This window comes from Scyliorhinus canicula, chromosome 4 (genome assembly GCF_902713615.1).
Source record: "Scyliorhinus canicula chromosome 4, sScyCan1.1, whole genome shotgun sequence".
NCBI classification, from domain to species: domain Eukaryota; kingdom Metazoa; phylum Chordata; class Chondrichthyes; order Carcharhiniformes; family Scyliorhinidae; genus Scyliorhinus; species Scyliorhinus canicula.
The window spans coordinates 83,276,569-83,289,130 of NC_052149.1; the positions used below are offsets into that span (position 1 = coordinate 83,276,569).

General features: G+C 45.6%; 1 protein-coding gene across 2 annotated transcripts in view; it reads right to left on the reverse strand.

Moving 5' to 3' along the window:
• The window catches only part of hmcn1 (hemicentin 1), a 677,622-nt gene that overhangs the window by 146,877 nt on the left and 518,183 nt on the right, over positions 1–12,562 (reverse strand). For both annotated transcript variants that reach the window (XM_038794621.1, XM_038794624.1), the window contains exons 63-66: positions 8,691–8,840; positions 6,633–6,792; positions 1,365–1,489; positions 970–1,153 (exon numbers count right to left, since the gene is read on the reverse strand). In XM_038794621.1, the coding sequence (XP_038650549.1) occupies positions 970–1,153; positions 1,365–1,489; positions 6,633–6,792; positions 8,691–8,840 (619 nt within the window). The remainder of the gene's footprint in view (positions 1–969; positions 1,154–1,364; positions 1,490–6,632; positions 6,793–8,690; positions 8,841–12,562) is intronic.

Genomic DNA, 12,562 nt, shown 5'->3' on the forward strand with positions numbered 1-12,562 from the left:
GACTCCAGGTCCACAGCTATGTGGTTGACACTTGACTGCACCCTCAAGGGCAATTAGGGATAGGCAATAAATGCTGATGCAGCCTGCAATGCCCATGTCCCATGAAAGAATAAAAAAAACAGACTTGCCCAGTTTACTGTAAATAGCCTCTGACTCCATTGCAGGGAAATCAGCCCGAACTAAATGTAGAACTTTAGTAGCTCTATTATGTTTTTCGCATTTCAAACGCTACACTGAACTCGATTAAATTAAGTCTGCTATTAGACAAATGCTCATGGATTCCTCAGAGATCATTCCCAAACCTCTAGTTCGACATCTTTCTTTTTTTGAGTTAACAATAATCAAGTTGTCCTCATCTGCCCCAGTTTGGAATACTTGTCACTTAAAGTTACTATTTAAAAGAAAGAAACCCTGAAAATGTCAAATCAAATCAAAATGGATGTGCAATTCGATCAGCATTTGAAGAAAGGAAAGATCCATTAATACTCAGGAAACCACCACCAGAGTAGGTCTCTCTCAAATGTTAACTGTATTTCTCGGTCAGTGTCTCATTTTGTCTCTTTTTAGTAATTTTCATTTTTATTTTAAATTCTATATCCATTCTGTTTAGTTTATGGTGGAGAACTTCACTAGAGTGAAATGGCCTTGCTATTATTAATGCCTCACAAGGTAATTTCTAACTGCATTGTATTCACTGAATAATTATTAATCTGCCTCCACAACACTTGCTCCTTCCTGTGTCCTCGTTTTAATAAAGGATTCATTGCATCATCGCCAACGGCTACTCAACCTTTCCCATTCTCAATCTTCCTATTCTCCTATAGTGTTTTAAAACACAAACTGGATATAACCTAACCACTATCTCTTAACTTACTTCATCCTCTCTCTGGCCGCTTTGATGCCTCACATCTTCTGGGCCTTGGCCCTTCCGTCAGGTTTTTGAATTTAAAAAGATGCTGGAAAACTAACCTCAAAACCTTCCCAGCAGAGAGAAGTCTGATCTGAGAGGAAATGGGCAGAGGTAGTCCATTCTTCAGCCAGTTTAGCTGTGGAGGAGGGGAGCCTGTAGCCATACACTCAATGTTAATAGAGTTGTCCAATATGGTTGTGAGTTCCTGATTCCCATTCTGATTACTGTGAATGGTTGGTGGAACTGAAAACACAAATAGTAGATGTTGGAGCATTCGTAAAACTTTTGTGACTTACCACTTTACGTACAGCAGGTGAATTAGAAACTATAATGACACAAATAAGACCGTCGCAATCTGAAAGGCTCTTTTCTTGAACTTTGTTCTATAGTTACAACCAGAACCAATAGAGTTGCAGAGAATTTCTGAGTGAACGGAGCTATTAGGCTTACTCACCATAAACGTTTAGGTTGAAAATGCGATCTTCCTCACCAGCAGAATTGGTGGCTACACAAGTGTATTTACCAATGTCTGTAATCACTGTGCCATTAATGTGAAGGGTGCTACCATCTGGACTCACCCTAAGAATGAATCAATGAAACAAATAAAAGATACAGCAATAGATTTCTACAAGTGTTCCTGATCTCTCCCAGCATAATAGTGGCAGAAACCCTGAGAAATAACATCAGCAACTATTTACATCTTTTCCCTGGGGCTTCTGCTAGACTTATGGCAGGATATTGGGAGATTGTATAGCAGCTAAAATTCTAGACCACAATATTTTACAGACAACTGTCCTGGTCAAAATCCATCAAAAAATATTATTTAACTATATCCACAGCATCATTTTAGCTATTTATCATATTACAAATTGGGGATAATTAAAATTTAAAAAAATAAATTGGGATAGAATAAAATAAAAAAGGGCAAATGATAAGGGCAGCAATCTGATGGGGTTTTGAGATGCAAATTCGCATACCAGTGAGAAAGCACGTGTTTACCCATGTGGCTAGAGGAGTACAATGTGGTGGAGAAGAGGTAACTTCAAGGTGGAGAGATAAGGAAATTGGCAGTATTATGCTAAAAGCTGGGTCCACAGGTTGGGTAACATCAAAGGGAAGGAATGATATATTCATAGCACAATAACTGGAGAAAGAGACACATTAGAGGCAGCTACCATCACAATCACACCCAGCTGCAGAAAACAGTCTCCCCATTGATAAAAGGGGTTAAAATCCAAAACTCAAACTGAGTAGATTACACCTTTGCTTAATCTGAAGACGGTTTTCCTGAACATGGACAAATAACCTTGCCGTGGTAACTATCTGATGGATTTTGCTCATAGTTATATAATATTGGGTGTTGTTTGTGAAAAGAACACCTGATTCCTGATTTCTGATTTCAATTCCTGATTTCAGGAAACAGGTAGTTGGGAACAAAGGGGTAACTTCATGTGTGTGTATAGCAATCCTTGTAGTTAAGTGTGCTGCTGCAGTATATAATAGTCTTTCTTCTTGTGTGTTTGTCCTTTAAGTTAATAAATATTTGTTATTAATTGATCACAAAATGATTGGTCTGTTCCTCCCTGGTTGGAATATCTTTTCTCCCAGTGTACCAAATTGAAAATACACACCACCAATAACCGATATTCCAAGTTACCCTTCTGGATTTTGGGATTCCCTTGTATTTAACATCAGTGGCATTCTTTTTAAAAAATAAATTTAGAGCACCCAATTTTTGTTTTTCAATTAAGAGGCAATTTAATGTGGCCAATCCACCTACCCTGCACATCTTTGGGTTGAGGGGGTGGAACCCACGCAGCCACGGGGAGAATGTGCAAACTCCACATAGACAGTGACCCATGGCCAGGATTCGAACCCGGGTCCTCAGCGCTGTAGGCAGCAATGCTAACCACTGTGCCACATCAGTGACATTTTTAACAATCAGGAGTAATATCTACATTTATTTTACTGTATACAGCACGCATCATTGGAAATGTACAAAATACTTTTCCAAGTAAAATGGGGAAGAGGGCATAAACATTACTGGGCCCTGTATGTAAACCCGCCTGTACTGATGGAACGAAAGTCACCCCATGTGAAATAAGTTTGGCGAGTTTTATTTATTTCCTAGTTGCCATCAATTTACAGCACTAATTAAGCAGCAATTGACACCAAATTTATAAAAATTATAGAAATCATAAAGTCCCTACAGTACAGAAGGCAGCCATTCAGCCCATTGAGTCTGCACCGACTCCTGCTCCAATAGGGCACCCTACCTAAACCCAATCTCCCAGCCCCTATTGACAGGAATATTGAGACATTACAGCCATCATGTACACCATAACTTCACACCATTATCGTGAGGTATCTATGGTCAGATTAGAGCTGATTAGCTAACGTGTGTGTGAAGGTGGAAGATATGGGCATAGTTCTTAATGAATTGTTTGCATATGCCCTTACAAAAGGGGAGTGTGCTAGAAGCATTACCATCAATGCGGAGAGTAAAATATTGGATGGAAAACATAGTGAGAGGGGAAATCTTACATGGACATCTTTAAACGTCAATACATTGCCAGACATGGATTAAACATTTCTCAGGTTTGCAGGAAAAGCAAGGAAGGGAATGGCAGAGACTCTAAGCATTATTTTCCAAACCATTTTACTCTGCCTAGAATGTGGACTAGAGAACTGTTAAAGTTATACTATTGTAGAAAAATGAGAAATGGATAGACTGAGTAAATACAAGCTAATCAGCCTAACCACGGTAGTAATAATAATAATAATAATAATCACTTATTGTCACAAGTCGGCTTCAATGAAGTGACTGTGAAAAGCCCCTAGTCGCCACATTCCGGCTCCTGTTTGGGGAGGCCGGTACAGGAATTGAACCCGCACTGCTGGTCTTGTTCTTCATTACAAGCCAGCTGTCTTAGCCCACTGTGCTAAACCAGCCCCTGTTTGGTTGTCAAATTATTGCAAAAGCATTCTGAAGGACAGTGTGATTTGCCATTTAGAAAGGCACAGATTAATCAACATAGGTTTATTAGGAGAAGGTCCTCTCTGAGTAAATCAATTTAATTTTTGAGGAGATATCAAAGTGGGTCAATGAGACTAGCATGTTTGCATGGATTTCAGTAAGGTTTTTGACATGGTCCCGCATAACTGACTGGTCAGAAAAGTAACAATCCATGGAATCCAAGGGAAAGTTGCAAGTCTGATACAAAATTTGCTCTGTGGCAGGAGCAATGAACGATGGTTTTTTGTGACTGGGAGACAGTTTCCAACGGGATACAGCAGGGCTCAGAACTGGGCCCCTTTCTGTTTGTGGTATTTATCAATGATTTAGACTTAAATATATGGGAAATGAATAAAGAAATTTGTGAAAGATGCAAAATTGGTTGTGTGTTTGATCGAAGGGAAGAAGGTTATAGACTGCAGGAAGGTATCAATGGCCAGGTGGGCAGAGAAGCGCCAAATGGGGCAGCACGGTGGCACAGTAGGTAGCACTGCTGCCTCATGGTGTCGATGACCTGGGTTTGATCCCGGGTCACTATCCGTGTGGAGTTTGCCCATTGTCCCTGTGTCTGTGTGGGTCTCACCCCCACAACCCAAAGATGTGCAGGGTAGCTGGATTGGCCATGCTAAACTGCCCCTTAATTGGGAAAGAAAGAACTGGGGGCGGAATTCTCCGCAAGGCCCGACACTGTCATGAAACCCGGAGAGGTTCACGACGGCGTCGGAGACCACTCCTCGGCCCCTATTCTCCCCCCCGGGGCTTAGGAGGGCCGTGCCATAAATCTCGGCCGCGGGACCTTGTCGCTGGCGTCAAGGCCCGGCGCGCCGAGAATGACGCGGCCGGCGCACCTAATGATGTCAGCTGCACATGCGCAGGTTGGCCGGCGCCAACCCGCGCATGCGCGGTTGCCATCATCCTTGCCGCTGCCCCGCAAGATGTGGCGGCTTGATCTTGCGGGGTGGCAAAGGGGAAAGAGTGCGTCCCTTTGAGACGCTGGCCCGACGATCGGTGGGCACTGATCGCGGGCCAGTCCCCTCCTGAGCACAGTCGTGGTGCTCACTCCCCTCTCCACACCCCACAAGCCACAAACCAGCTTTTGGTGCCATGTTTACGCCGGCAGCGACGAGGTGTGGTTGCCGCCAGCGTGAACCGGTGGGAACGGCAGGCCGCTCGGCCCATCCGGGTCAGAGAATCGCGGGTCGGCCCGCGATTCTCCGAGCGGCGTGTTGCAAAACGGGACACGCCATTTGGGGGGGGGGGGGGGGGTGCCAGAGCGGCCCTCCCGCGATTCTCCCACCCAGCGTGGGAGCGGAGAATCGCGCCCTGGGTGCTTGACATTTATTTTTACGGCCGTTTTCACAAACGCAATCACACCTGCTCTCACCGTTTGTGAAAACGGCCGCAAAGTGCCGTCCCGGACAACCATGGCACCGATTGGCACGGCCGTGCCAAGGGTGGCATGGGCCTGCGATCGGTGGGCACCGATCATGGGCAGCGGGTCCGATACCCGCGCACTATTTGCTCCTCCGCCGCCCCGCAGGATCAGTCCACGGGGTGGCTGAGGGGCATGACGGCCCGCGCATGCGCGGGTTTGACGCATCTGCGTGATGACGTCATCCGCGCATGCGCGGGTTGGGGCCGTCTAACCCATTCATGCGCGGGTGACGTCATCGTGTGCGTCATCCACCGTGACGCTTGGTGCGCGGGCTTAGCGACGGTCGCTAAGCCCGCGATGCTGTGCTTCACGGGCCCGCGCTGCTAGCCCCGCCCGGGGGGGGGAGAATCGGGTCCCGGGAGGGGGCGCGGAGGCTGCCGTGAAACACGGCCAGTTTCACGGCAGCCTTTACGACTCGCCGCATTTGCGGAGAATCGCGCACATTTCCAGAGGAGAGAAAGGGCAAAGGAATGCACACTAAACGGTACAAGTCTGCTAAGTTTAGGGGAACTTGGAATGCGTGTCCATGGATCCATGAAGTTGGCAAGCCAAGTAAATAAGGCAGTCAAGAAGACATACAGGAGATTCTTTTAGTAACCGAAGCATAGAGTACAAGGACGAGGACATTTTGCTGTGCCACAGCTTGAATATTGTGTACAGTTTTGGTCATCACATTACAGTAAGGATTTGATCCCACTTCAGGGGGTACAGAGAAGATTTAGAACATAGAACATAGAACAGTACAGCACAGAACAGGCCCTTCGGCCCTCGATGTTGTGCCGAGCCATGATCACCCTACTCAAACCCACGTATCCACCCTATACCCGTAACCCAATAACCCCCGCCCCCTTAACCTTACTTTTTAGGACACTACGGGCAATTTATCATGGCCAATCCACCTAACCCGCACATATTTGGACTGTGGGAGGAAACCGGAGCACCCGGAGGAAACCCACGCACACACGGGGAGGACGTGCAGATTCCGCACAGACAGTGACCCAGCCGGGAATCGAACCTGGGACCCTGGAGCTGTGAAGCATTTATGCTAATCACCATGCTACCGTGTTGCCCTGGAGGACTTTTAGGAGGACTTTTCCCAGGAATAGAGAATCTTAACTATGGGGAAAGATTGGGTGTGGGGGGAGGGGAAAGAGGTGGCTTGCTGAGATTATCTAGTAACGTTCAGACAAAAACTACATGTGAAAGATTCTGATAACTTCCTCTAGATGACTTTCAAAGTTATAAAGAAAAAGTTACCGATCCAAATTTACCTCAGTCGTTTATCATCATCAGCACCAAGTGATTTCCCATCTTTGAGCCACTGTATAGAAGGTCTAGGAATACCATCAGCTGCGCAAACCAGCGTCACATTTTCACCAAGTAGAACACTGACTTCACTAGGCATCTCCGCACCAAATATACTAGGAGGGACTGTAACAGCAAACATCCAGAATAATCATCATTTTTAATAAGCCACTCTATGAAGAAGTGGAAGCCCAGAATCATTGACCTCATTAACTCTTTAAAGCAAAGTTAACAAAATAAAGTTTCAATTTGATGACCGTTTGTTTGACAACAGGTCATTGACCTGAAAAGTTTACTTTGTTGCCCTCTACATAGATGCTGCTAGACCTGCTGAGATTTTCTCTTTTTATTCAAGGTTTCTAGTTTTCAACGTATTTTGTTTTTGTATAAAAATAAGATGGTTTCAAAAACAGGGAAAGGTTTTTATGCCCCACAAATCTGTTGATTTTTTGCTAGATTTCAACCTCTCCTATCTTGCTTCTTCCATTAAAGCAATGTATCTAGTTACCTCTTGACCTCATTGATTATGACTCTTCAGCAACTTTCCATGATACATTTGCTCAGGTCTATTATTTTTTGGTACAAAAAGTCTGTTGGACTCTTCTAAATTTCTAGCTGTTGTCGCCCGTTACTTGAACCTTTCACGATAGTAAACACTTGGCCTAACTTGGCGTTTAATTTGTAACTGAAGTTTCTCATCTCTGGAATCTTTCTCGTAAATCCTTTGTGCAACCTCTTTTATTGAAGGTTGGGCTTTCGGCCAAGCATACAAAATGAGGCTTGTGGGGTTGTTTGTGGAGGGGGGGGGGGGGCGTTATGACAGGCCATAAGGAGAGGTGGGGGCCTTATCTTGGCAGGGAAGCATGAAGGACCAATAGAAGTTGTTTTGGAGGTGTTTTCTTGGCATGGGGGCATAAGGGGCTTTGGGGATGGTTGGGTGCATAAGGTGGCATAGATTGGGCATGGAGAGTGTGTGGGGATGAGCTAGGTGTGAGAGGCGAGGTTTGTAAGGCTGGTTTGTATTTTAACTGGGACAGCAGCCCAGCTTTGCATCCAGCAACCCCGGGGACTGCCTCCGACTTCATTTCCCCAAGTTTGTTGGCCCAATTCCAGCCCTCACGCATCCCCGGCAATGAAGATCCCATCTTTGTGGGCATTTCCTTCCAAAGCGAGGGGGCTAAGCCAGGAATTTCCTGATTCCTATTTCTCACCTCAGTGTTGAAAATTAAGGCCTTTATACATGAGGTTATAGAGACTGAAAGCAGAAAGACAAGGCAGGAATTTGAAAATATGGACAAATATTTTGAACTGAATAAATTGGTTGGGGAAATTAATGAAAGTTAAGGATGGTGAGGATGAAGGATTGGAAGATTGCAGGATATGATGGAGGCAGAATCATTCTGGATTGGTTGAGAACTTATGAAGATGGAACTTGGGACACTAGTAAGAACAGCATTGGAGAAGTTGTCCCTAGAAGTAATAAAGACACAGTTGGGGGTTTCGGCAGTCGTGGTGAGGCAAGGGTGAAGACAGATGATGTTGCAGATTTTGGCAGTGAATAAGGATTTGAGATTCAGCCCAATGCTAGTGAGTGTGAACTGCCTGGTTCAGACAGGAGAGGATGAAATTGGGGGGCAAAGGGTGTGCATTGTCAAAAAGGAAAATTATGACGATTGGATTTCTTCCAGTTTTTGTTTGGACTGCTGTAATGACAGGCTTTGACATATTCTTTCTTGTTATCTATTCAAGCAAAACAACTGGATTACAATATAGCAGCCAGATGCATACATCGACAGATATTTCCGTTAATTGTTTCCTGTGGTACACAGGCTGTTTGTTGCATTCTGTGATGTGCAAGATTTCCACGCGGTCACGTTTAAAAAGGAAGTTTGTTGTGCACGGCCTATTTGACTCAGTGCACAGTACATTGTGGATGGTACACAGCTTTAGAGAATGTTGGCAAAGACCTCCCTATATTCCAAAAGCAACAGTAATAATATTCCAAATACGAAGCACATACATACTTTGAATAGTCAGGATGTAGTTTTTCTGTGCCGTTCCCTCCACGTTTGATGCCACACAGGTATAAGTTCCACTATCTGTCAGCTGGGAACGAGCAATTTGCAGTTTGTTTCCTCCAGACAGAATGTGCATCTCTAAGGACTCTGCATTTGCTGAAGTAAAAAGAATACAATAGCAAATTCTTTATCAGGTTCTTTTGTTCAAGTCTGGTATCCATTTCCATTACCTTAGGAAAAAGGACTATTTGAAAAAGGAATAAACACTCATATTTGCAGAATCTCAATCCTTCAGGTCAGGAATTATTTTTTTAAATGTGAGAGTAGAAAGAATGCAGAAGCTATCACAAGGATTAGTTGAGGAAACTAACTTAGATGCATTTGAGGTGAAACTAGAGAAGTACATGAGTGCGAAAGGAATAAAAGAATATGATGACTGGATTTGATGAAAAGGAGTTGGAGGAATGTTATGTGGAGCACAAATTCCAGTAAAGATTAGTTGGGCCAAAATGGTCAGTTTCTGTTCTGGAAACATTGTAACTCAATGGAACAGATTCAACACCATAGAGCAGGGGTGGGCAAACTACGGCCCGCGGGCCGCATGCGGCCCGCCAAAGGTCTTTATGCGGCCCACCAAGTCATTAAAAAAATTTTAAAAAATTTTTAAAAATAAATTTTCTTTTTAAATGGGGGGGCTGTTGGGTTACTTACTGGTATAGGGTGGATACGTTGACTTGAGTAGGGTGATCATTGCTCAGCACAACATCGAGGGCCGAAGGGCCTGTTCTGTGCTGTACTGTTCTATGTTCTATGTTGTAAATTGTTTGTTCTTTTAAGACCAATTATAGTTAAAGGAAGAGGAAGCAGCATCTGTATCCCTCAACATATATCATAGAATCATAGAATCCCTACAGTGCAGGAGGAGACCATTCGGCCCATCGAGTCAACACTGACCCGTTGAAAGAGCACCCTGCCCTATCCCTGTAACCCAATCTAAACTTTGGATACTAAGGGACAATTTAGATGGCCAATCCACCGAATCTGCATATTTTTGGACAGTGGGAGAAAACCAGAGCACCCGGAGGAAACCCGCGCAGTCACGGGGAGAAAGTGCAGACTCGATACAGACAGTTATGCATGATTGGAATTGAACCCGTGTCCCTGGCGCTGTGAGGTAGCAGTGCTAACCACTATGCCACAATGCTGCCTCTACTGGTGATCTTGTACAACTAGTGATCTTATCAATTATTTAACTCGTTATTCATTTTCCATTTGAATCCAAAATATTTGTCTTATTTACTGGAAATGCAGTGTGCAGAAAATCTAAACATGCAACAGAAAGATTAGTAATCTGTACAAAACTAACCAAGGAACAAATAAAAGCCAAAAAGAGTAAATTAGTTTGACACAAAGTGCACTAAGCATGTCATTCTGTACATTTGATTTTGTAATATATAACCTAACAGACAAACAATTGGCTGGATTCTTCGGCCACGCCCGCCCCAAGATCGCCACAGACATGACGTGGACCATGTAATGGTCCATTGACCTCAGGTGGGAATTTCTGGTCGCCGGGCAACGCAGCCGAAGAATTCCGCCAATTATATACGAGTACTGTGCTATCCAACTAATTGTACATGAATTCAGATTTATCCCGAAATGACTTTTGATGCTTTGTGCAGCATTTGTGTTGACTGCCCTCCTGGACTGTCTGGGTGTCTGGCATGATCATGTCACGCAATTGGAATACATCGAAGCAGAATTGATAATCTTATGCTAGGCAGTGGGCCATACTCAAGAGTTGGAATATAAAAGCAGAATAACCCCGTGGAGGTTTAAAAACCCAGGGGAGAGGGAGTCCTCCTTCTCGCACGTGCACAAAGTTTACTTCAGAATTGATTTTTCTTTGTGGTGAGCCGAGAGGTGTTGGTGGGGGTGGTGGAGGTGGAGTCTGCAGGAATCATGATCTCTGACCACGCACCGCACTGGCTGGACGTTCAATTTAGCTCGTGGCAGGAACAGAGGTCGAACAGAGGCTAGACTCGGGGCTGTTAGCGGACAGGGAGTTCTGCGATAAGGTGCAGTTGGAGATTAAGCACTATACGGAGCTGAACCAAAATGGGGAAGTATCTGCATCCACATTACGGGAGGCATTGAAGGCTGTGGTTCGGGGGGAGATATCTCGTTCAAGGCGCATGGAGATAGGAGGAGGAGAGGGGAGTATGGACGATTATTGGATGAGATAGTCGAGTTGGACAGGGAATATTCGAGGGACCCCACCCTGGAGGGATCAGCTACGGAGGCATGCTGCATCCAGAGAAATCCTGACAGTACAGACAGGGAAGGGGGAGGAAGTGTTGGAGTCGGGGAGGATAAATGAGACATTCGGGGAGTATTATGATAAATTGTATAGGGCCGATCCGGGGGGGGGGGGTGAGGAAGGGGATATGGGGTGTTTTTGGATGGGCTGGAATTCCCACGGTTGAGGAGAAGAGGCAGGCACTGGAGGAGTCATTAGGGTTGAGAGAGGTGATAGAACGCATAATAGGGATGAAGTCAGGGAAGGCCCCAGCGGAGTTCTAAAAGGGGTTTGCAACGGACTTGGCACCACATTTATTGGGGGTTTTTAGCGAGGCACTGGAGAAGGGGGAGCTGCCGGAGACAATGATAAAGGCGATGATCACGCTAATTCCAAAGAAAAGGAAGGACCCGCTAGAGTGTGGGTCATTTAAGCTCATATCATTGTTGAACACGGATGTGCAAGTGCTGGCTAAGTTAGTGGCGGGGAGGATGGAAGGATGCATTCCAGGGTGGTTGCAGAGGACCAAATGGGCTTTGTGAAGGGAAGGCAACTCCCCAGTAATATTAGGCAGTTATTAAATGTGATCATGACCCCATCGAGGGGACGGATACCGGAGGTAGTGGTCTCTATGGACAAGGAGAAGGCTTTCGACCAGGTGGAATGGCGGCACCTGTTCGAAATTCCGGGACGGTTTGGGTTCGGGTTGAAGTTTGTGGCATGGGTGCGTCTGCTGTATGTAGCCCCGGTGGCGAGTGTACGGATAAATGAGATGAGCTCACAGACCTTCGGGTTGCATAGAAGAAAGAGGCAGGGGTGTCCGCTGTCGCTGCTGTTGTTTGTGCTGGCAATTGAGCCCTTGGCGATGGCCCTTAGGTGATCAGCAGAGTGACAGAGGATTATGAGGGGGAGTAGGGAGCACCAGGTATCAGTGTTCGGTGACGACCTGCTATTGTACGTCTCAGACCTTTTGGGAGAACATGGGGAGAATTATGGGCTTATTTGAGAGTTCGGGGCTTTCTCGGGTTAGAAGTTGATCGCGGGGAAAAAGCGAGATAGTCCCGGATGAACGAGGCAGGTTGGGGGCTAATTTAGGGATGTTGCCATTTAGGGTAGCCAGGGATAGGTTTAGGTATTTGGGGGTCCAGGTGATGGGGGAGTGGGTGAAGTTGTACAAATGGAACCTAGCAAAGTTGATGGAGGAGATAAAGGAGGACATTAGGAGGTGGGATACGCTACACCTGACACTGGCGGGGAGGGTCCAAGTGGTGAAAATAAATGTTCTGCCAAAGTTCCTATACGTATTCCAGACTCTCCCAGTCTTCATTCCGAAGGCCTTTTCCCGGAAGCTGGATCAGTGATTTTGGAGTTTATATGAGCGGGCAAGGTGCCTGTGGTAAAGAGGGCCGTGCTACAGAGGCAGAAAGAGGGGTTGGCGTTACCAAATTTTCTGCACTACTATTGGGCAGCGAATGTGGAGTACGTGAGGCAGTGGTGGGAAGGAGGGGGGTCGGAATGGGTTAGAATGAAGAGTTCTGTCGGGGGTCCAGCCTGAGGGCCATAGTGATGGCGGCGCTGC